The 25,671-nt window shown below is 41.7% G+C and overlaps 1 protein-coding gene across 13 annotated transcripts; it reads right to left on the bottom strand.

Annotated features, from left to right (window-relative positions):
- Position 1: 1 nt before the first annotated feature.
- On the bottom strand, positions 2 to 25,611 carry LOC128256184 (potassium/sodium hyperpolarization-activated cyclic nucleotide-gated channel 2). Of its 13 annotated transcripts, XM_052986324.1 has the most exons (16): positions 25,299 to 25,611; positions 22,173 to 24,522; positions 13,969 to 15,801; positions 9,522 to 9,699; positions 9,125 to 9,363; positions 8,891 to 9,054; positions 8,610 to 8,746; positions 8,411 to 8,563; positions 6,430 to 6,525; positions 3,462 to 3,611; positions 3,320 to 3,396; positions 2,805 to 3,116; positions 2,562 to 2,656; positions 2,399 to 2,487; positions 2,023 to 2,339; positions 2 to 1,698 (listed from the first exon to the last, which is right to left on the bottom strand). In XM_052986324.1, the coding sequence occupies exons 2-16, from the start codon at positions 22,241 to 22,243 to the stop codon at positions 1,563 to 1,565; spliced, it is 4,047 nt and encodes a 1,348-aa protein (XP_052842284.1). In that variant the 5' UTR covers positions 22,244 to 24,522; positions 25,299 to 25,611; the 3' UTR covers positions 2 to 1,562. The 13 variants fall into 13 exon arrangements, with proteins under 13 accessions (XP_052842284.1, XP_052842287.1, XP_052842285.1 ...); XM_052986327.1 differs by having other exon boundaries at positions 8,411 to 8,548; positions 22,173 to 25,611; XM_052986325.1 differs by having other exon boundaries at positions 9,534 to 9,699; positions 22,173 to 25,607.
- Positions 25,612 to 25,671: the final 60 nt, after the last annotated feature.

Below are 25,671 nucleotides of genomic sequence, written 5' to 3'. Positions count from 1 at the left end.
GTATTATTTTAAGGCAAACGCTGTCCTTCTGCTTTCTTTTTATTAGTTTACGTGTAATAAAATACTAAGTTACATAAATCCTTCAACAAGTCGCTGTCCGTCGCCTGATTTATGCCCGAAAGAAAACAAACAAGGACTCAAAGACGAACCACTTGCAAAAGAGATCTCGCCCGCAACTAAATATGGTTTCTCGAACGAAAATTCCGAATATGAATGGGAAATCATGATCTTGCTCGGCGGCAGGCCCGCAATAAATACTTGAAATGTAACTGAGGCGCTTTAACAATTCCCTATAAAAGACAACATTGTCTATGTTTTGTATATATATGTTGTGTATATAGTTGGTTTCTTGTCTGTTCTTTTTTTTTGTTTTGTTATTTTTTGGTGACCGCTGAAACGACGGCACCCTGAGGTTGGTTTTTAATATATTTTTTCCTTTTTGTTTTTTTATTTTGAGGCTTCTCTACTACGTTGTGTGTCGAGTGGTGTTTTGTTTGTTAGTGAGTGAAAAACTAATAGTTCAACTACTAATGCGCATTCGTTAAATTTGCTTAAATACTTTTGTTTACTTTTTGTTTTGTTTCTTGGGTTGTTTTCTTGTTTTGTATTTTGCTGAGTTATGTTTTCCCTTTTTTTGCAATGCGTATTTAATAATGCTATATAATCGCAATAATACATAATTGTTTGTTTGTTTGTTGGTTGCTCGAGTACATAATAGCTACGTTTAGCTATGTTTTGGTATGCTGTAACGCTTCGCTTCGTTTATATCATAAGTTGATGCATGTCTGTCTGTCTGACTGTCACCTGTCGCCTGATGCCCAATGTCCGATGCCTGATGCCTTTCACCCTTTCACCTGTTCACCTGGCCAGCTACAGGTGTGTTCGCGGTTGTATGGTTGTGTGCTCTTGTAGTAGGTCCATAGGACTAACGCCTATGTAGCAATTCAAAAGTCTATTCACTTCGTTATCGTTACAATATCGTGGGCATAAAACTTATATGTATATTTACTTTATATGTCAGTATTTGGTGTGTCTGGCGAGTGTGGCGTGTGTAAGGTGTGTGTGTGTGTGTTTGGAGTGGCAAATCTTCTATGGCTGTGGGTTGTGATTTTCTGATCTGTCTGCTGGCTGCTGAGTTCTCTCTATCGTATAATTTATCTCTGTATGTACTCGTTTTCTCTTTTTTTGTTAAATTTTTTTCGATTCTTATATTAAAGTCATCACAGTTAGCGGAGCTGAAATTATGAATAATTATTGAGGACATTTTTTGTGTAATTGTTTTTGTTTTTTCTTTTTTTGGATTTTTCGTTTTTAATACGTTTTCTACTAAATCGCAATTGCATATATAGAGTGTCTACCATAAATTGATTCTTTTTTAGTGTACTCTTATCGCGGCTTGGGGTTCCTTTTACTAAATTATTATATACGCAGTGTGTGTATGTGAGTGTGGGAGTCCTGTTTGGGGTATGGTTATGGGTTTAGGTGAGTGACTGTCCAGCGAACCGCTGGCTTCAGATGGTTGCCCGGTGCCCGTTGGCACCGCTCGTCATCGCTCCTCAGTGTCATGGGGTGTTGCCCTCGAACAGGGCGCGGAACTCCCCGCTCCGCGGCCTCGGGAGACCCTCACGTATCGTCTGCACCGGCTCAGCAATGCTCGACTCTGACCCATGCAGTAAATTCTCCTTGAGATCCATGTCACTGAAACAGATTTAACAAAAGGATTAGTTATAAATCCAACAAAAGATTTCATTTTTTTTATGGTAAAAAGAAATATAAAATATATAATGTTCTTGACACCAAACTAAACTAATTTTGGATAAACCTCGAATAACTATAATTTGTTGCCTCTCAACTTTATTATCCCCAGCATCAACTTATTGATAATGGTCAAAATGCACAGCTTAATGATAAAATAAATGAAATACTCATGATATTTCAAAAGTATTAGAATTTATATTTTAAGTTCAGAGTATTGTGTTTAGAAAGTTTATAATATTAGTAATATTTTTCTAGACAACTTACTCATCTTTGCAGTCATCCGCCTCGGCAGCCAGGGCATTCACAACAGCCGTAATCGTGTTCGACTCCGGATTGCTCAGCTGCTCGTCTTTCTGATGCATTATGTTTGGATTCTTGCCAATCTTGTTCAACCGCTCGGCGGCCACAGTCTCCATTGTTTTGCGCATCAGCGGATACTGATCCAGAACGCAATTGAAATGATCCACGCTCAACGAGAATAAATTGCAATAGGTTTCGGATCGCACGCTGGCCACACGACGCGCATTGGTCAGCAGACAGATCTCACCGAAGTAAGAGCCATCCGATAGTGAGGTGGCAACCTGGAGTGAAGGTTGCAAATTAGCCAGGAAATTATTAAAAATGTTAGGAATTATAGTACCTCGCCGTTGGCCATGACAATGTCCACCACGCCCTCCTGTATGAAGTACATCTTAGTACCGATCGTACCCTCCTTTATGATAATATCACCTGAAAGTGTTCAGTGAAATCATTAGTTAGGGTTCAAGTTAAAATGCTAACAAGGAGTAGGTGGACCCACGCACCTGGTTGGAAAACTTCGTATTTCAGTTTGGTAACTACGTCGGAAACGAAATTCGAATCGGCATTAGCAAAAAAAGGCACTGACGCCACGAGGGATCTGTGGAACATAAACACATCGAGTTAAAGTAGTAAATAATCAATAAGGAGGTGCAGGGCAAAGTACTAATAATACGAAATACTATACTAATCAATCGGCTGAAAAAAGAAACGCATAAATGATCAATGCATAGTGACAGATCGCCCACCTGCAGTTGTAGTTGATGACATCCTCGCGCAATTTCTCGCTCAACTCGCCAAGTATCAACTCTTCGTCGAAGAATTTACCCTGGTAGCGATGCTCGAAGTATTCCGTGATGCGTTGCCGCATGTCACGCGGCAGCTTGCGATAGGCCATGTACTCCTCCACCTGCTTGACCTTCTCGCGATACTGACGCCGGCTGGAGTCCAAGCTCTGGATGAGATTGGTCGCGTGACCGAGGAACAATGCGTAACACGTGGCTCCGGATATCATCGACAGCATCGTCAGCCACATGTCTGTCAGTGATTGTGGTGGGAATCTGGAAATGAGCACATTATGGTAAATTATTTGTTGGGACAAAACTATTATATTTATAGAGTAGATAAGAGCAAAAACTCCTTTTCCCTCAACTTGAAGTTATTTCTCTATCATATAAAGTTACTTTTTAAAAAAAAGTAGATAGGGACAGTGCTAAAGTAGGGTGGGTACACCAAATCCAAGTAGATAGGGACTTTAACTCACCTGCCGTAGCCTATGCAGAGCATGTGCGACATTGCCTTGAATAATGCCCACGAATACTGCTCCAGCCAGTACGATTCCTGCAATGGAACAGCCCATTTAGATAGCCAATACCAGATAGTAGGGATTTACCGATCTGGCGCACCTGCAACTCGTTGATGGAGACCCAGGAGTTGGATGGAAAACCTTGCAACATTGGCACTAAGAACTGCAAGCAACCGCTCCAATGGCCGATCAGGAGCATCATGCAAATTAAATTGAAGATCCTCATGAAGACCGAGGCCATATTGAGGAACTGCAACCAGAGAGGTCAATCAAAAGGAGTGCAAATCAACTAAAGCCCAACACCGCTTGTGTGTGTGTGTATCTATGTTTTGTGGTTAAGAGTGTGTGTGTGTCAGTGTCCTTCTGTGTGTGTGTGTGTGTGTGTGTGTGTGATCAAGTGTGTATGCGTGTTACATATGGGTGTGAGTTCCACATATATATAAAACCAAATGTCTCAAGTAAACGAGAGAAAGAAAACCCAAACGAGGAAATAAAACTTGGAACTTGGAAACATTATTTTGCAACTTGTAGCAATTGGTGACTTTTGGCGTTTCCAGCTACCGGTAGTAAATGTAAAAGTTATTGCATTATGCCAATCAAAGCAACTAAAACAAACCAAACCACAGCCATTAAACAAGAAATTACTCAATCTCCCCACTCTGCCCGATAAGTATGCTACGATAAAGCGTAATCCTCGGTCTGCAGATCATCGGAGCAGAGCGGTACGGAGTCGGTATACAAAGTTCATCCGATAAGATAAAATAAGATAAGATAAGTCTAGTGTTAGGCAATACAACAGTTTCCGGTGTACTGGGTGTACTTTGTGTACGGTGTACAACCTGAGCAATCAATTCAAACTCAATCAATTCAAATTCAAACCATTTCTACGTTTTGAATAGGTGCAAAATCAGCTGCTAGATTATGGTACAAGTGCTCATCTTTACTTTTGTTTGTTTTTTTGTTTTGTTTTATTTGTTTGTTTGTTTTGTTTTACGTTTGTTAAAGATAATTATGGACACTAAGCCGTTCAAACGTTCAAATTATCGAAATCGAACTCGTATTTTACAATGAAAGCTTTTTGTTTGCCTGACTTTCGCAGTTGTTAGTAATTGAACTACGTAATTCTGTACAAGGAACGGTAAACAAAACAAAGGAATAAACACAATCACGAAATGAACGAAAACCAAACAAACGGTAAACGAAAACATAGAGCAAGAGCAGGAACATAGAGCTTCAGAAAAAGAGAGATAGGGAGCGGTATTGAGATAATAAAATAACGGTTGTTGCATTCAAGAATTCAGTGGCTGTAGCTGCGTGTGCGTGTACATGTGTGTGTGTGGGTGTCACTCCAAAAAGCTTATTTTCTTCTTTTTTTTTACGCGCTCCTGCTGAAATCTTTTGTACAACAGAAGAGAAAGAGAAGGCTGAGAAAATAAAAAATCAGAGAAACCAAAACCAAAACCAGGAACAGTAACCAAACAACAAGTAACGGTAGCAGAGGCAGCAAAACAGAGTTGCATTTTTTACACAGAGAAAACAATTTCATCACACAATAAGTGGGTCTTAGCTAAATTTATGAATTAATAATAATTAATTTTGAACATATCAGATTGTTATTGTAAGCATAACAACAAATTGGGTTTTTTCATAAATAACGTGTTTATCTTATAAAAACGGTTAAAGACTTACTTTAAACCTATTGACATGAGCAAAATAAATATTAGTATTTGCTAATTTATTATTAAAATAAAATGTTTACTTTTTAAAATTATAGAAAACACGGTAGTACCTCGAATCGATTTAAAACTTTGTATGATTTGAACATTTCAATACTGTGAAAGAATAATGGGTTAATGATCTTGTAATTTGATATTAATTGGATCCTCCTGATTTGTTCAAAATTAAGATATTGATTGCATTAAGAGGCTCTGTAATAAACTTAGATTTTCTCTGTGTAGTTGAGAGAGAGAGAGCAAGAGAAAGTTCGAGCGGAAAGCGCGCAGTACAAAAGCATAAAGCATTGAGCAGAGTGTCAATCAATGTGAGGTTAAGTTGAGTACAATAGATACGATATATGTAGGTTAGGAAATATGGAAAGCGTTTGGCACGGGCCCACAAATGTATGCTATAGAATACGAGTAGTATGTGGCTACATATAGTACAGTGTTCGTGTTCGATCTGATTGGTCGTTGGATCAGTTTTCCTGCTTCAGATCGATTGACTATATTGGGTGTGTGTCTGTGTGTCCGGATCTAAAACCTAATCCTAAAGCAAAAGCAGCAGCAGCCATTACTTTTCCTACTATATAGTGCATATTTGTTGGTGTTTTTACATAGGCAACATTTCGATCTGTGCTGCTTCTCTCGCAAGCCGTAAGCATTTTACACAGTATACAATAATCCGAATCCGTAATATCTCCTGAGATCTGTGGCGTTTTCATGCTCTTCGCAACGAAATATAACCCAGCTAATCTGTGGTTCACAATGATAGATATAGCAGTACAACAGGACTTTCGATCATGCCCATGCATGGAGTCAAAAGCTACGAGATCTAGCGAAATATATTACATTATCCTTCTGACTGATTCTACGTCGTGTGAAGAGCATGAAAAGAACTTCGGTTGCGCACCGAAGATTTGTAAATAAAAAATATGTTTTTATTTTATTGCTGCTTTTGGGCTAGACTATGTTCTTCTTTTCGTTATATTGAGATTTTCATTATGCATTAAATGAGAAATAGAGATTATGTATGGCAGTATCAATCAATCAATCAATCAATATGTAAAAAAGGCAGTCTCAGAAAATTTACAGAACGTACGAACGAACGAACATTAAAATCAAGCAAACATGATCAACGAACAATCGAACGAACAATCGAACGAAATTATGCACTAAAACTCAATTTTGGATTTAACATTCCTCAAAACGTGAGTCATGTTGCACCAATAATACATAATCATAATTTCAATCAATCAATCAAGGCTTTTGGTTTTTGTTTATCAAAATATACTGAAGTTGTTGTGTTGTTGATTTTGATTTTGGGTTGTTACTTTTTATTGGATGGTTTACCTTGAGAATTAGGTTGCTTTTTGTCAAGCCATCTTTGTCTTTTCTGTTCATTCTCCCTCTGCGATCAGCACTTTTTTTCTGTAGATTCTGCAGAATCTAAAAACCATATACACAGGTATTTTAGGCCCTGATTCAGCTAGGTTGGATTTTTGTATTGTTTTGTTTATTTTATTTTTGTTGTTCTTAAACTGATTTTCATAAGCATCATAAGATGTTAGTCGCACTTAGCGGAATACTTTTCTTTTCATCGCTTTAGTTGAGCGTTTCAAAAACAAAATAAACATAAATCATAATATACGGTGGTTTCCAATTTCAGGCAATGTTTTACAAAGGGCTCAAAGGGAGCTGTACTTGTACGTATCTCATGGGGGTGTGCTGTGGCTAGGGGATGGGGTAGGGGGTGGGGGTAGGGTGAGGTTGTAGGGATTAAAGGGAGTTGGAGGGGATATTGTGTTTTTTTTTTTTTTTGGATAGAGACATAGGGTAAGAACATTCCCCAACCCTTGAGTTGCGGAGATGCCTTCAAAGAAGTTCAAAGTACAAAGTGCAATGAAGAATATCGATTTGAGTGCTTCAAAGTCGGCAAGAAAAGAATAGGAAATCGAATATCAGAACAACAGAAGCAATAAATTGAAGACTCAACTGAAGAAATGTGAAAGAAAGCAAAGGAATCTTCCCGCGGCACAAGTGAAAACATGTTCTCAAGCTTAGCGAGCGCGTCAGATGGTTCGAGAAAAAACCCAAAAAAAAAGGTACATTTTCGATTCGATTTGAGTGTGTTTCGAGAGTATGTGGGTGTGGTGTGAGATATAGACATAGGTATTGGTATGTTCTTGCAGTAATCGGCCTGGGTAATTATTCAGGATCTGGTCTGGTGGACCCGAAGCGCAGCAGGCGCACAACACGTAACAAACATTGGGGTCACACAACTGTATAATATACAAACTGAGTTGGCTTATGGTACAGCGATTGTCTGGTTCTATGTTTGATTGACTTTATAGACACACATAGGTTGAGGAAGGTATATCATACTTGGTAAACAAAACGATTGGTAATCGAACGCAAAGGATTTAAACGTTTAACGGAAATCATAGACACAGAGGTTCCAGATAACAACTCAAAGAAAATACATAGTTTGAACATTTCTGCGCGCCATCCACAATTAAAGTACTTTTAATGCCACACACATGTACGTACACATGTAACAAAGAAAAGTGAGCACTTTGAGGATATAATACTCCCCGACCACTGACCACTTTGCTAAGCCTAACTGCAGTTGCCTAGATATAACCTAGATCATCGATTCTGTTTTTGTGGTGTGGAGTGAACGAGTAGTTATGCTGATCTTACGGTCGAGAATTTGGAGCAAACGAAAGGGAAATTCGAACCGAAAAGGGGGTCGATCAGGGACCAAGGGTCCCCAGTTTAAAACCGAAAAGGTAATGACGAAACGGAGGGTCTAATAAATATATACACAGAAATAAAAGATACGAAAAACAGTTTAACTTTATATTAAATTAAACTTTTACGTTTGTTTTATTTCTGCATTTTGGGAAGGTTTCGAAACAACAGGTAAGGCTTTAAATGTTGAATGTTGTTTCTTACATTTTTAGTACATACTGCATACTTTTAGGCATCCGAACTATTTTCAAAACCTTCCCAAATTCTGACCTATTTTTGTCTTACAAAGTTAAACCAGAACAGAGATTGGCTAAAAACTATGACATCTTGCCAGTTCTGGATAGGCCTTTAACACGGCATCAAAATTATATAAATAGAGATAACTCTGAAGAACTAATATCTTTTTTTCTGTGTATATATTTTACAAGTGTGTCTTAAAAATGAAAACCAGGGAGAGTAAGTTAGTTGTTATGCAAACTAAAGATGAAACGGTAACGAAACGAAACGAAACGAAACTGAAGGAAACTAAAAAAGTAACCAAAAGGGTCGAGCATTGCCAAAATGAGCCGGATGTACTCACATAGACCTCCTCCCATTGGGACACGTAGCGCACGAGGCGGGAAAGGCGAAGCAGTCGCACCAGGGAGAGCAGCTTGGCCAGGCGCAGGATGCGCAGGGCGCGTCCGGCATGCAATATTTGAAAAGAATCAGAGAAATCCTGCAATTTCATAATCTTAAATTAAAATGTTGCGTACTGTTTCTTAAATACATTGACTTACTTGATTGAAAATTAAAAATATATAATCTAGCGGTATCGACGAAATCAAATCGAGAAAAAACCAAGTTCTTAAATAGTGTTTAGCTATAAGCTTTGGATCCAATATTACTTGTTCAGCGTTGTCTTGTTGCATAATTCCTGAAATCATATATTCGGTCGAAAAGCTAACGGTTAAGCAGGGGCGCAGTAAAAGGGGGGTCACGGTACCAGTTCTTTTGGAAGGGGTTTGGTTTTGGAAAAGGGGGACTTGTTAGTTTGTTGGCTCGGTTGAGTGTGCATTACCTGTTCTAAAATTGACTACAATATCTATTAAAAAAATAGTATCACTTAGGCAGTTGAAGGCAATCCATCGTGTGCTCAGATCATCGTTGAAGAATGATATTGCGACTGGCAGGATAATAAGATTTGCTACTAATAATAAAAGCATGCAAAGGTCCCAGTAAAACCTATCCAAATAGATTGATTTAATTGGATTAGTACGTGATAATCATAACTATCATCTGGTTTATGTCTCACCTGAATGAACTGCACGGGTGTATGACCCAATGTCCGGAAGTTTTCTGACGTATGCGCTCCTTGACCAGCGCCTTGCGGCTGCCAAACAGTTTCATGGCCAGTCGGTTGTCCGTCGGCTGGAACCATGATTGCAATTGACTTTTTAGGAAATTCGCAGAGACTTTTTCCGACACGATCGGTATGTTGGGCATGGGCTCCTCTTTCGGAGTGCCGTACAACGACACGTCATCAAAGTGTACCTGTGAAGGATCAGAGTGGGATCTCGTTAGTATTTCCACATCCCACAACCAATTTGCCTCGCTGCCAGTCAAAGTCAGAGTCTGGTGACAATTGAGTGTTATCCAGTCAAAAGGGGGGGGGGGGGGAGTTCGTCCTGTGCTAGTCGTACAAATGAAACCTTTGTCCTTGCCATTTCGGTTCCTTGGTCGCATATTAGCAGGGCCTCATCATCGAAAGCGGTGACCAGCGAGTCGGTGCAGGTGTTCTCGAACGAAATGCGCAGGTCGTTCTCGTTCACATTCAGCACCGAGCAGTAGGAGCAGCGCACCGATTCCTCACTATCCCCGCTCAGCAGTCTGAAATGGCATTGAGAAGATCGCAATCTGTAAACACGGAAGTGCCGCCTCGAAAAATTCCGTTACACGAAATCATGCCATAAGGCCCCAGAGCCTGACCAAAATGAAAGTGAAACTAAGCAGATGGGGTGTCAAGGTGGGCGGGATGGACCGGTGTCGGTTAACGCACCGGTTTTATTGATTTCGTTTACTCTTATCGGGGGTATCTTAGTTTTCGGGAGCTTCCTAGATCAATCATTTATTTAGTACATTTAACATTTAGTACTTTAACTATATGCTACGCGAAATCAGTGTAAAAAGTATAGTGAAAAAAGATTCTGAAATGAATCTAACATTAAATAGGATGTCGGGATAAATAAATATTAATGTTTAATAAAATTAGACAAGTCAGCAGCACCTGGACTCTTAAAGTTGTTAAAAGCATTTAGCATTAAATTATTTATTTAAAGCTAAAAACAAACCATCACTTCCCAGTTTTGCGAAATCCGTGGTCGAAATAAGAATTGGTTGATTCTTACGACCTTTTTAAGGTTTAAACAAAGCTGAAATTAATCTTTCGAAATTTAAATGACCAACTAAAATCCTTACAGAATCACTACCGTTTTGTTGGTTGTTTTTCTTTTGTAATCAGAGGTTACAAAAACCAAATTTCAAAAGAAAATTAAGACTTGATGTTATATTATACTTTGTACATAAAACAGATATACTTTTAAAACACTCCTAAGATTATTAAAAATATTCAAAAGATCTTGGACGCAATACAAACGATACTTTTTTTTTTGAATTCTTTTTAGGTTTTTTTTGTTTGGTGTATTTCAGACGTAGAAACGATTTTTTAGATTAAATTATTTTGTAGTTCACTTAGTTCAATCAAGTATAAGGATCACTAAATTATATTTGTGCAAAGGTATTTCCACTTTCGATCTACAAAACTATCCAGTTATTCTTGATATTTTTGTTTACTTTTAATTGCGACACACGCACAATGCAAGTTGAATCAGAGCGGCGGCTGCTGCCCTCACCTTGCCCTCTAGATGGTGATTGTCAAGGTTTTCCGGGGAAGCAGCCGGAGAAACTGGAATGCCCCTGCCCTCGCATAGCAGCACCACCTTCTCCTACTCCCTGGGTGTTTATGCCGCTTGCGTTTTCTTTTTTTTTGGAGCAGCGAACACTGGGCACTAAATACTAAAATACTAAACGCTGAACACCGAACACCGAACACCGAGCACTGAACGACAAATCGCGTGGTACGGATATTATTCACGGCGGTCCTATTGTTAAAACCCGGCAGAGACGCGTGCTCGTGGTTACGTTGGTTTTGGCGTCACAGTTAGGCGTACTGATATTCCGCATTTGGTGTATTTATAATACTTTTCGAATTTGTGTCTGTGCTTCTATTATTACTGCTCTCTTTCGCCTGTTCACACTCAATTGTGGGTACGTTTAAATGGGAAAGTTTCGTTTTAATTAAGCCTGATGAAGCTGATTTAATTTAATCTTGGCCGCCATTGGCATTAGCCTAATGAATTTATTAGTTATTGTTATGGTTGCTCACCAGCCAAACCGACCGCCTATTGCATTACACAAATCAAATCATTTTGGATGGGATACATTTCATAATTCTGTGGTTTTAAATTCATCTCACTTCACTGTGTATGTTTCTCTGTTTTCTGTTTTCGGTTGTTTTGTTTGATCTTGATGTTTTGCATTCGGAATTCTTGGTTGGCAACTGAAAAACGTGCCGGAACAGATGTTTTGCGCTGATTTTCTTTATTGGATATATGACTCGCGCCAATCGTTCGACCGACTCACACAGAATAGCTCGCACGGCTTTCGCCGCGAATCGGAGAAGTCTGGAAGCGCGGCGCTATATAGAGTAGTGGAAGTAGAACAGAACCGGGTACTTGGAGTGATTACAGCGGCAAACTTTTTGCGACTAGCGGTCGCCGCTCGCAAACCGCTTGGAAATCGCCGGCAAACACTCCGAAAACGAGTCCAGATCGAGGCGACTTCGTGGCGTTTCGGTATCGGTATCGGAGTCCGAATCGGAATCGGAATCGAATCGGGCGTCCTCGAGACCCCGAAAAAAATGGGGGTGGAGGGTTTGGGGTTGGTGGATAGATCGTATAATTCTTTATTTTTACTTTCTGTAAGCGATATTCTTCTTACCTCGAATATCAATTGGGCCAGGAATTGCAGTTTGCTTCCGAGACGAGCACAAACGATATTCCGAAATTGACTGGTAATTGGAAATTGCCTAATTAAATAATTGAGATATTGACACCGTGCACTTGACGCTGGTTTTTATCTCCTTCGTTTTTGGTTTTTTTTTTGTTGTTTTTTGTTTATTGTTTTTTTCCGTTTCTCTTTACTGTTACGGCTACTAGTTTTCTTTTCTGTGTTTTTTTATATATATGCCAGACTCTTTTTTAAGCTATTTGCTGATGCTGCGACGACTTGATAACCTGTTCTGAACCCCGCCGCCGTTGCACAATAAATAAATAACGAATTTGTGCTGCCTTTTAATTGATTTCGCGACGAGCGTCGACGCAAATTATGGCTGCTTGTAATTCGCTGCCCGATGTCTTCACAAAAATTGATGCCAATAAAACCACACAATACAATATACGCGAGTTCGAAAACTATCCGAAAACAGTAAACAGCAAATGGAACATAAACAATGATCCGTAAAATATGTCTGCTTCTTATGCAAATCGCGTTCTATTCTTGGGGGATCGGATCGGTACGGTTCGGATTGGATTGGATTGGATATCACTGGTCAAGAAAGGAGGAAGCGTCGTCCAGGTCTCTTTCTGGGTCTCGTTTTCAGGCGCAATTTGTGGACTTGGGTACCCGCGACAAATTATTGAATTATGTTATTCACCCGGAACGATTACATCGTTGTTTACTTTAGCACGCGCAATCAGGGTGTTAGTATAGCTACTTTTCCGTGTCGCATTTCCGTTTAGCCCCTGAAAGCCCGATTATCGATTTAATTACGATTTCCAACAATGACAAGCGATTGTTGAAGTATTCCATCTGGACTTCTTTTAAAAACAATTATTAACGATTCTAAATCTATTGGTTTGGCAAAACTTGATGTTTATCCAATGTTTATTTATTACGTTATCGCCAAACTATAAACGTTGAACCGCTATGTACATTTGTGTTTATATTTTCTTATCATCTTTTTCATTTCCTAATATTATGTTTCCAAACAAATGATTCGCTAAAGACTAAATATTTAAATATTTAAAGAAAAGCACTTATCACGCACCGATTTTAGGCTTTTGAACCTTCGAATTTGGATATTTTCGACTGACGTTTTAACGTTCGATTTAACGCGAACTGAGACGAAAGGCAGGTCGGAGTGGGAATCACGGTCTGCGGCGGTGGAATTATGCAAATGCCCAGCGATAAGCAGAGCGCACGAAAGGCACTCAAAAAAAACCGGTAAGCGTCGTCAGACGCTTTGCATACGCGTAATTCCCACTTGTAAGCTGGAGTAATGTCTCGAATACTCGCTCTCTTTTCGGGGAATCGGATAGACTGAAGAAAAAGTCGATTTGGTTCTCAGAAGTATTTTATTATTTACTAGGCATTGTTCTATAGAAAAGTTGTTACCTATATATTTGTAAAAAATATTCAATGCACTCTTTTAAGCAATTCGGAATGTTAAATTTATCGAGATAAGCAGAGCTAGTTTTAACAGTGTTATCTTTTTAATTACCCAATTTAATTGTTATTAAAATTTGAGAAGAAGAATTAACTATAGTTCTTATCAAAACAAATCTAAATTTAATTTAAATATGTATAAACTTTAAAAGGAATTGATTGCATATTAAATTATGAAAAGCAATTATGATCGAAAATGTATTAATTGCATGATTTAATATTAAAATATTTTAGTTACTGGGGTAAAAATTATTTAAATTAGTCACTATTTGACTTGCAAGCATTTTATGTAAGTTAAATATGGTTTAAACTTAAATTCAATTTCAAAAACAAAATCAATTCCATTAATAAATTAAAAATTTTAAAGAAAATGTGATTTTCATATTATTAAAAACCGCAAAGGATGAAAATCAGCGCAAACAAAATATTTTGATTGACCACAATTATACAAATTTAAATAATCAAAAATAAGGTATCACAAATGATGTATGTTCTCCATACTTTACTCAGTTTTAATGAAATATCAATGAATAATGAACATTTAATTATTTAAAATACGATTTCCCATTTTTTCTAACAGTGTACGGTACTCACCGATCGCCGAGCTTGCCCTTGTGCCGGCGGATGTGGCGCCGGTTGAAGCTGTTGGTGCACGACGTGGACGTGGGCCTGGCCGGATAAGGACACGGATGGTGGCCCCCGAGGCTGTGCAGCTGCAGCGACGCCTTGAGATTGGCGGGCGCTGTGGCCGAGGAGGCGTGGTGCGCGTAGTGATACGGATAGGAGTACGGGTGCGGCGAGTGCGACACGCCCGCACTGGCTACGGTGATGGTGGACTCCCCGACCGGCTCGTGGCCCTCGTTGGCCTCCGAGGAGCCCTCCTGCTGCGACCCGTTGCTGGAGGAGTGGTGCGTGTAGTCCGTGGGCGCGCTCAGCTGGCGATTGAACTCGGCCTTGCGGCGCGTGAGGTCCGTGAGGCAGTACTTGTTCAAATGCCCGTTGCTGCTCACCGAGCTCTTGGGCGAGGCGGCCGTGTAGTGTCCAGGTCCTGTTCCTGATCCTGATCCTGCTCCCGATCCTGCTGCCGATCCTGATCCTGCTCCCGATCCGTGAGCGTGGGCGTGCAGCTTGTGGCATGAGTTGCTGCTGGCGCTAAGCAGATTGCAGTTCTTGCTGCCGCTGGCCGAGCTGCTGATCCTGGCCGCCAGCGAGTGCGGCACCGGCGGACTCTTGCCCGTCGCCGGAATGGTGTGGCTGCTCCCGCTTGCACTTCCGCTCTCGCTCCGCACCGACGCCCGATGGCCGGGCAGCGTCTGGGTGCGGCTCTGCTGCTGCTGCTGCTGCTGCTGCTGCCCCTTGCCCTTGAGCGAACCGTTTAGCAGCAACTGTTGCTGGCGGGCAGCAACGGCGGAGAGGGCCGGCAGCTGCTGCTGGGCCCGCGTGCACGTGGAGGAGGAGGAGCTGGCCGGCGCCGAGGAGGCCTGCGGATGCGGCGTCGAACCCGAACTTGAGGCCACCTGCGGCTGCAGAGAGTGCTTCTTCTCCACCAGATACAAGTTGAGGTACTTGTCGCCCGGATGCAGCGAGTTGTCCGACACCGCGTTTGATTTCGAGATGATCTGGCCCTTCTTCTTGGCCGTGCGCGTCTTCAGGGAGAGATTGCGCAGCTTCTTCGACTGCTCCTTGATCTTGTTGGTGCGCAGGAACGAGGGACTGTTGGCGATGCACTTGAAGATGTACGTCTCGTTGACCAGCTGCTGCTTGTCACTGCCGCTGTAGTCGTACTCGCTGTTCAGATTAAGGTTGAGGTTGGTCAGGTGGCGACGCTCCCGTTCCCTTTCTCGATCCCTATCCCTATCCCTATCCCTATCCCTGTCTCGATCCCGATCGCGATCCCTTTCCGGATCCGGTTCTGGGTCGGGCTCCGGCTGGCTGGCCAACTGCTGGTCACTGTAGTGGCTCTTGAGTAGCGAGCCGGCTCCTTCTGCAGCCGCGGCACTCAAGCTGCGCGAGTACTCGTGACAGGCATCGTAGAGCGCCGACTGGCCACCAGTGCTGCTAACGCTCTGGGTGCCACAGCTCACCGGACTGTGGCTGCTGTCGAGGATTCGCAGTCCGCTCCTGCTGTCCGAGGAGTTTTGCTTCGAGATGCCGCTCGTGGATAGCCGGCTGCTGCTGCTGCGCTGACGTTGTTGCTGCTGCTGCTGCTGCTGCTGTTGGTGTTGCAGATGTTGCTGCTGGAGGTGTTGCTGCTGGTCATCGCCCGCCCGCAGCAGCGAGACGGTGTCCGCCGCCGCCGATGCCGCCGGCTGTCCGTTGCTGAGACTCACCAGAGACTGGCGCACCAAGTGCTGGTGCGAGTGCGAGTGCCGCTGCTGCTGATGCTGATGCTGTTGGTTCTCCGGGCACAAGTTGTCGCGGCTGGCACTGCGGCACGGCGGGATTAGGACGGAGGCGTGGAGGCGGAAAGAAAGAGGCGGAAAGACTTCAATGAGTACCGTATGTTCAGTATGGCATGCCGATAGCGATGCCGATGCCGCAACGCAACGAATTGGCCAGCGGCGCTGGCGAACACTCAAATTTATCTATTTCAAATTGGCAAGCAAGCATTGGGAGGGAGACGGAACAGAGGCTCCGTGGTTCAGAGGGCCACGCTAAAGTGAGCAGGAAACAGAGTGTGTGCGAGTGTGGAAAACCGCGAGACAAACAAAGAAAATTCTTAATTATAAATATTGATTGTGCAACATGTGAGCGGTGACGAGCGGTGAGGAGCGGTGAAGGTGGAGGAGTATCGCATTCCCGGCTTCTATGTGAGTTCATCGCACAGAGGACGCTTGATATAGGAGCACTCTCAAGTCCAGATTTATATTATAGAATACTTGTGGTCAAGTTTGCATATGGAATGACTTCATCTGATAGTTACTGCCGCTCAAACAAAATTTGATTTACTCTTGACGTCATAAGAATACTTGGCAAAGTATGACTTAAGCTAATCATTACTTGCAATTTGATTTAAGCTGTCACGTGATTTAAATTTATAATAATTTTTTATCTTTAAGTCTTCCAAATAAAGTTAAACTTTTTTACATTTGTCCCTTATACCATGTGCCCCCTGTGACCGCGATGTGTGATACAATTTATAGAGACATCTATATACAATGGTTGACATGCTCATCTGGTTTCTGATCGCGCGAAAAATTCAACTAAATTAATGTATGGCGGCACGCAGGCCAAGCACTGATAGAGCGGTAACAAATAGCTACAGGGCGATACAGAAACAGATACAGATACAGATACAGATAGGGATACAGATACAGATACAGATACACACCGAGACAACACAAAGAGATAGAGATATATGGCTGGCAACGCGTGCCCGGATGGTAATGAAACCATTCCGCACGGTGGGCGGCGGAAGTGCCCTAAATCAAATGGCCAAATGGCCAAGATAAGATAAGGCTGCGACAGACGGACACGGCTGATAAGGCGTGGGAGCAAAGCGGGTACAGTGGAGCCAAATGGGAAGCTGCATGGTATGTTTACAAATGATATGGAAATGCGGGCAGGTCGAACGATCTGGCCCACTGTGCCTTGGGCAATCAATGCTACGAAACGTGAGGCAAACTATTGTTGACTTAGCTGCCGCAAAAGGGGGGAGTCCCCCGCTCCCCCGCTCCTCCTCCCCGCATTTTTCGAACAAAGGGAAAACAATTGGAGCCCTATTCTCGGCGTGCGTGCATCGAACTTTTCCGATTCCGATTCCAATTCCGATTCCGGCTCCCAGCTCTAGTTGAGTGCGAAAAATGGGGGGGGAAAATGGTGCAGAGCAAACAGCATTTCCCAGGCCGGAATCGCTCGAATCAATTTCGGTCAATTAGGCAGCTCCCTCACGCCATGGGCGCAATTATCCGAACTCTGATTTAAATTTGAATGCGAATCGGAATTGGATTTGCAAGCGAATCAAATCGAATTGAATCGTCGTTTGTGTAAATATAAGTAAATATGTCAAATATTTGCACGCTAATGCTCAGCCGATGAGTGTGCACTTCACATATACCGAACGAGCGAGATACAATCGCACATCCGCTGCAGAGTGGCGGCCTCTTGGCAATCTCGGACCTAATCTGGCCGAAACTCACTTTCGAGGGAAAAAAGGCAATAGCACAGGCAAAGGCACAGCCAAAGCCAAATCAAAGCGAAAGCATCGAGAGCTCGAGGGAATTCCAGCTCTTGGGGTTCCTATCTGATGGCTTTTTCATCTCGGCTTCGAGTGTTTGCCACCTGTCAAGTGCTGCAGTCAAAAGTTGCCCTTGCCCCTTTTCGCCCAGTTTTGGACCCAGTTTTCGACTGGGTAAACTAATAAGACAACCTTGTCTGCACAGAAAAAAAAACGTTTAAGAACATCTTATGTTATTACAATATAGGCTGGCATATTAGTTTAAGGTAGAACTTGAAATATCTTTAAGACACTGAGTGGTATGGTGTCAGTATAATTCAAAATGTATATATTAGTTGTACTACTAAAATTATATTTCTTTTTATTTCAAAATTCTTTATTATATTGTTTTTTGGTTATACCAAATGCTGAATGAAAACCTTCTAAATTCATCCTATAATATTAAATCTAATCAGTTTTAACTTTAACTTCAAATGTCTATAAAATCCCAACCATATTTCCAATCATGAGGATATAAATTTTACCAGATCTGATAAACTTGTTTTACTATTAATGTATGATCTTAAGTTTTAACTTTACTACATTCAGCCAATATTTTGTTGCCATGCTAGATGTAGTGCCCCTTTGAAAGACATAAACTGCTGAGTTACTAACCCATTTTTATTATATTTTTTTATGTGTGGCACTTTTGTGCGGCCCCTGTCCAATGACAACTTTTGGCGCAGTGGAGTGGCCCTCCGGCCAGGGGATTAGCAGTGGAGCTTGGAGCATGTGCTGCCCATCCTCGAGTGATTGGAATTGGGGGCCAAACGAGTCTGCCGGAGCAGGTTTCCGCCATCGAAATCTTACCCGCCCCTCGGCCCGCGAATGAGACACAATATGCCTCAATTAATAATTCAAAAGCCAATTGAAGGCATTAAGCGTAAATTCGTAAGGCGTACGTAATTGAGTCGCTGCCTGCCTGCATTCCACTTCGTTCATCGATATTAAATCAAGTGCAGCTGTGAGCCCCCAAATGGGGGATCTACAACTTTACTTGTATCTGAACTACTTGTCTTAATGGAGATGTAAATGTGGCACTCTAATTTCCCTGAACTCGATTAAACATGGAATATTTTTGTGGTCTTGAACTTTGAACATTCAACCTGACCGCTAGAACTATTTTAAAATTGATTGTTGGCGAATATTTTGGAAAATGTTCAATATGCATTTAATGGCTCATGAACTGAAAGCTACCGCCAGCAAAATCAAACAAAATTGAAAGCAAATTACCAAACATGCCACTCGATACACATTTCCGTGTAAACAAATTACGAAAGTTTCCATTTTTAGTTCGCAAATGTTTACCGTTGCGCCAATCTACAAAGCCTGTGCAGTCAGGCGGATTTTATTTGAACAAATACATATTTACGACATTTCCTTTGTATAAATGAAAGTGAATTAGAAATAAATTGTACTATAAATTTGGTGATTACGATTTCCTTTCTATTGTTTTAGGAACATTACAAAGGAAGTACTTTAAATTCAAACAATTGAATATTTTATGCTTAATAATAGAACAAAATACATTTTCATAAAATTTAAAATGTTTATTTAATGCAACATCAACACTGGGGATTAAATCCGTATCTTTAAATCTTTTGTTTTCTTAAGTAATTGCATGTCTCAGGTTTTTGAAGAAAAATACCGAAATTCGAATTTGATTTGTTCATATTCAACATGAAAGCTCTCAAATGTATAAATATATATCCCCCTTAAATATAACAAAGCCATAAATTAATAATTAGAACAAGTCCGAAACGACCTTGACCATCCGAATGACTCTGTGTAAGGTCATTGCAATAACAAACAGAGGTTACGAATGGGCCATCTAATGTCGTTTATATGGAAATGCTATTTTAAATACACTGCACAGTCAGTAATTAAATTTTGACTTCAAAAGATTTCCGGCTGGGCAGGCATATGAACACAGAACTCGATGAGAGCTTAGCTCAACTATAAATAACACGATTTTCGGCTAACCAGAATTCAGCCAAAATTATCCATTAATTATAACGACAGCCGAGCAATTAATAAATCAGGCTTGCGGTCTGGGGGGTTTGGGGGTTAGGGGGTTAGGGAAATCAGTGGAGTCAACAAACAAAGAAATGCTACATCACAACCACTTGGCATGCCAATTGTAAATAAATTTGGATTCGACTTGTGTGATATACGGGAATCAGGGTAAGCATCTATGGGGTCTGAGAAGTGTGAAGGTTTTACTAAAGATCTTAAAGCAGGCGAGAAAAAAGTCATTAAAGCGATGCATTTGGGACTTATTTTGATTGACGTTTTTGTGGAAGTGGTTTAGTTAGCAAAGTGCATCAATGTTAATGAATTTACTTTCGGTTGCAACCAGAATTTGTGAAGCTCAAGAGTTGAAACTTGCAGGGTAGGTGGGATTTTTTGTTGGGGTAGCTTCTAGTAACGAGCAGAAAAGTTAGTAGCATTAAATGTGTGTTTCTTAAATCAGTGTTGCAGTTGGAATTGTAACGGTAAGTAGTAGTATTAGTATAAGTAGTAGTAGTTGTAGAGAAGTACCATACAGAGACTACGATCTATATAGAGAGAGAGGCAGAGACACTGAGAGACAAAAAGAGGGATAGAGAGAAAGTATGGGGAATAATCGAAATTTGGTCGGCGGTACCTTCGCTGATGATGTCTAAGATCGCTCCGCAGCAAATGTGAGTTGCAAAATTGTTCGGTTTGTGGTTTTTTTTCTGATTTTGGTTTCAGTTTGGTTGGTTCTTACTTTCTGTATTCAACGTTTTTGTACTTTTAAGCAAAGTTTTCTGCAAAACAACAACGACAAGGACACGAAATAAATCCAAGTTATTCACGTGACGAGTACCAAATGGAAATAAAAAACGAGAAATAAAGGAAACGAAACTGAAAACTAACAAACTGAGCGGGAAATAACTTAAATGAGATTCGTTTGGGGGATAAGAAATTAAATTAACTGCACAAAGCACACAGACACGAGAGGGTCCTGCTCATAAGTGTGAGTGTGTATGTGTGTTTGTGTGTTTTGGGTGTGGGTGTGTTTTTGTTGCTGTCGAGTGTATGGAGATGTGGAACTAGAACTAGCTCAATTGGAAACATCGGGCTTCCTTTTTGGCACAAAAGAAAAGAACAGCTTATCTGGCCCTCTGCTTCACTCACTCACTGTCGCCGTCTCTGTCTGTTATCTGTAACTGTATCTGTATGTGTGTGTGTGTGTGTCGGCGAAAAAACTATGTGTGTGGGTGAGTGGCAACAACAATGCAGTAGACGGCAAGCGCTTATCGGTACATAGAAGCAAATACACACCCACACACACAAACGAATGCAATCCGAAATTCGGTCAGTGGTTTAACCATTGAAGTAAAAGCGAAAGCTTCCGCTCATTCAAACACACACACACACACACACAAAGCGACCCAATCACTCGCCCACTCACACAATTACAATTACAAGTACAGTGGCCCCTGAATGTATGCAACACTGCGTGCGATTGCACTTTAAGAACTTTGACACTATTCTCAAGCGATGTGATTCATTGTGTTGGTATTGGTGCGATTGTCCGCTCGTATTGGTGCGGCCATTGTAGTCGGCCTGGCTTGACTTTTAATCTAGTTTCGTAATTGCATCGACTGCAGTGACGGATGACCCTATGAAAGGGCGGCGGGAGGAGAGGGGTTGGCAGGAGCAGGAAATCAGTTCACAGCAGGCCAGCAAGGAGAGCGCTTGGCAACTCACTCTCTCACTCACACACACAGTCACACACAGATGAACGTGAACAGTAACAACAACAACAGCAATTGCGGCAGCAGCAACAACATCAACAACAATAACAGGGTAACTCAAGAGACAAATAACAAAACAGAGACATCGAACAAAAACGATACTGAACAAAACGAAACAATTTGAACAACACAAGAAACAGGATCACTGGGTTGGACCACAGACCTCAAAATGCTAGGTCCTACAAGCTTGTTTTTATACGAAATGTATTTCAAGTTTTATACTTATCCAACTTGTTTTAAAAACATAATAGACATTCGACAGTGTCAACACTGCGTATACGTTATAATTATAGTGTCCATGAGCGTTTGTTTATAACTCATACGCAGGGTTGACATTTTTCTCAAACATTGTTTAATTAAAAATTTGTATTTATGTCATGTTCAAGACAATAAATTAATATAAATATAAGAATGTTAGATTTAGAGTTTAAAAAGTACCTAAAGTGTTGAAATTTACTTCACAGCGCTTAAGTTCGGTTCTCGAGTGAGGCAGTCCGTACACTTACCTCACTCAAGGACATAACTTTGGCGTTATGTATTCTTAACGTAGGTCCAACCCAGGGATCACATTCAAAATGAAACATAAATACATTCATCTCAAACTGTACAGCGCGGTGTGGGAGATGACCCAAGTGCAAGCGAGCGAGGAAGACAGGATCCTCGGATCTGGAACGTCCTACATTCTGCCCACTTGCACTCAAAGGAAACTCGCTCTCCCACACACAAGTACAACGTACATCGTGCACAACAACAGTACAAGGACAGACAAGGATGGCAAGTGAGTTGGTAACGCCTACCGTTGATCGTTGGTAAAGGTTCCGAAGGCTCCAGGACCGCTGACTCGGCGCTGAGTGTGTTTAACGTGCATTTTCTTGGACCCACGACGCCGCCGATGTCACGTCACCACCTGCACTCGAATTCGAATTCGAGCCACATCGAACCACTCGAACCACTCGCGCCACCTTCGCTAACGTAACGTGGTTGTTGTTTTGGTTATATTTCTGGTTTCTTTATTTTTTTGTTTCAGGGTGTTGCTATTGCTATTGCCGCCGGGAAGGCCCCGCAATGCCCGCTGCAATTCTTGGCCTTGTCATAACGGCTGAGTATGTGTTTGTGTGTATTTAGCAGTAGTTGTCGTGTGTGTGCAGGTGTGGGTGCAACTTCCGCTTCGATTTTTGGCATTAACTAATACAGGTCGAGCGCTCGGGCACACGGACACGTAAATAAAAATAAATTGCTTCTCGTTGTGTTACTATCTGGCTGTCTCACTCGCACATGGGGCTGTTCGTCCTCGTCCTCGTCGTCGTCGTTATCCGTGTTTTTAGGTTTTAGGTTAGGTTTTTGATTCGATTTTGGTGGGTTCTTAGGTGTTTGGTTGAGTAACGTAGATTGGGTGAGGATATCTAAAAGTTGGCCTCTAAAATAGTCAACAGCACTGCTTATATTGCTTATGGTTCTTCACTTTTCGTTTCAATTCGTTTTGTTATGCGCTTGTTCGTTTGAGGTTATGTGACTCTTTAGGACTCTATCTGTTTGAGTTGCGTGTATAATAATACCATATGTTACTATTTATAGTTTTGCTTTCGTTTTATTTAGTTAACAGCGTTATTTCGGGGCTATTCGTTTTGTACTTTGGATTATAAATGTCGTTTATCCACTAGGGTATAGTTATTGTTGCTATTCGGTTGGTGGTGTACAGATGTGATGGTGGGGCCAGGAGCTGGAGCTATAACGGTAACTGTAACTGTAACGGTAACGGTAACGGTAACGGTAACTGGAGCTGAAGTGGGGTGGGCAGGATCGGGATCCGAGAGTGGATCGTTGAATTATTTATCACAAAAGCAAAACTAGCTGTTGGAGGGGGGAGGGGTTATGATGATGACAGCTCAGTTTCCTTGCTCCGAAATGTATGCTATCTCTCCGCTGTCCAACCCTCCTCTGGCCGCTTCTCTCCTCTTTCCTGCTTAAGTTAATGTTTGGTCATGAAAGTTTAACGAACGCACCGCAGTTTTGGCTTTGCGGTCGCCTTGTATTTTTTTATACTTTGTGGCAAATGGAAGCGACGCGAGTTAAGGCGGAGTTACGTCAAGGCAGCGCAACACGGGAAACCCAAAGCAGGTAGCTTAATTTCGTCCTGTACGTTTGTATCCCTCCGTGGGTCTACGGTCTGAGGTCTACGGCTTACGGTCCTGGGTGTGTATTTTATATCAGGCACGAGCAACACGCAAAGCAGTGCGGACTTGAACCCAAACCCGGACCCGGCAACAGTCCCTCCTTGGGACTCCGTGTGGCGACGTCCTTCGCCACCCAATTAATGCATTAATCGCCCTCGTTACTTATTCAGATGCAATTTGAAAGGCCTAGGTCGAGGGCGGGGATCGAGTTTCGCTCTAGCGGCATTATAAAAATAAATCCATATAGGTAGATATACAGACTGGCGTTTATCTATTCGCTACGGCTATCTTGTATCTTGTATATATATCGTAGGTGTGTATATATATACATATATATATATATTGTATATAGAGAGGCAACTACTTGGTAGTTTTAGTTAGTCGTTAAGTGCGTTTATGTTGCGGTTATTTGAGTTGTTTATTTTGCTGAACTACGGGCAGAGACGCTCGTCTCTCTACAAACTACGAGGTTAGTTCCATTACTCTATCTCAACGGGGATTACGCTCTATGTCCTTGGGCTGTATCGATATTATCCAGTGGTGAACAAACGGCTACGAACTACGGTTTTTGTTTATATATGGTTAGCGTTTTTCGTTTATCTATAGCACTTTTGTATATAGCGAGTCCTGTGTATATTTTTAAAAGTAATTCTATCTTGGGTTTGTTTTTTTTTTTTTTTTGGTTATATGCTTTTAAGATTTGCTCAATTTCATTGTTGCAGGTACTTTGGTTTTGGTTTTATCATTACGTTCTATTTTTGGTTATCGCGTGTCCTTTATTTTTAGGCGTTTCCACGGTTTTCGACTTGCTGACTGGCTGGCGTTGATTAAATAATTCTGCACTTTGCGTTGTTTTTTCGTGTTTGCTTTCTTGTCCTTGTTTGCGCTGGTTTCCGCTTTTGTTGCTCGTGATTTTTTTTATTCGTGTTTGTCTCTTGTCTTTATTCTTTTATTTTTTTTTTTGCCAGTCGTTCTATTTGATTATGTAATTATGCTTGGTTTCTTATTGGATATTGAACTGTACGTGTGTCCCAGGGCTATGTGTGTATAGTGTGCGGGTGTGTTGGTGTGTTACATGCGATTTTTTCAGCTGCTGCGGCTGTGTTTGTGGTGGTTTCGTTGGTTTCGTGGGTTGCGATAGACGTAAGTGGTTCGTCATCAACATTTTTCGCACATACATACACGATTCACGGGCGCCACACGGGGCGGTGCGTGTGTGTGTGTGTGTTTGCGTTTTTGTCCGTGTCCCTGTGACTTTTTGGGTGATATTTATTGAATGAAACGTCAAGCGATTTGACGAATTTTAAACAAATTATTTATAACACACAAAGACAGAGGCACGCACACGCAAATATTGCGAGAGAGACACGCACACAGGGCACAGTCGTGGCACGAAAAACGGCACACAGGACACACAGTGGTGGTGGTAGTGGTGGTGGGAGGATAACAGGGAGAACCAGAAGAAGAAGAGACCAGAGGAGTGGAGGTGAAAGTGGGAGGAAGTGCACACGTTAAATCAATGCTTCTTTTGACCTCTATTACATTTTCGTTCGCCTTTCGTCTTTCGTCTTTGGCCACCTTGCCACCTCTCCGCCTCTTCCTCTTTGAACTCCTCTTTTTTTCCTGAGCCCACAACTACCTGGTACTTTTTTTAACGCCCGTGTTACGGCACATTTAATTTTTCATTTTTATTATCGGGCTCTATATACCAGATACACAATCACTGGTGCTCGGAAATCATTGCATTACTTTTCTTTTATTTTCTGTGCGTTTCTGTCGATTTCAATTAGGATTTCTATATTTTACGCTTGTGGGTCGCGCTGACTCCCCTCGTTTACATTGGCTGTTTAAATGTTTATCACAATGCTGCGTTCGCTGAATGATTTATGCCATTCGCAACCGAGCAGCGCACTTAAACTTGCTATTTGAAATCTCTTCTTTATGTAACGAACGGAATAACGGCACACTCGCTGCTGCTGCTGCTGCTACTACTTGCTGCTGCTGCTGCTGCTGCTGCGACACGAACGAACTCAGCGCGACAAGTGAAACTTGGCTTTCCGATTCGCATGCCACTGACGTGCGCCGTGGTAGCAGAAACAGTCGAGTCGGGCCGAGCCTGCGA

The sequence above is a fragment of the Drosophila gunungcola genome (genome assembly GCF_025200985.1).
Source record: "Drosophila gunungcola strain Sukarami chromosome 2R unlocalized genomic scaffold, Dgunungcola_SK_2 000013F, whole genome shotgun sequence".
Classification (NCBI taxonomy): domain Eukaryota; kingdom Metazoa; phylum Arthropoda; class Insecta; order Diptera; family Drosophilidae; genus Drosophila; species Drosophila gunungcola.
The sequence above is the reverse complement of the archived record's forward strand: the minus strand, read 5'-3'. Positions and strand labels throughout refer to the sequence as shown.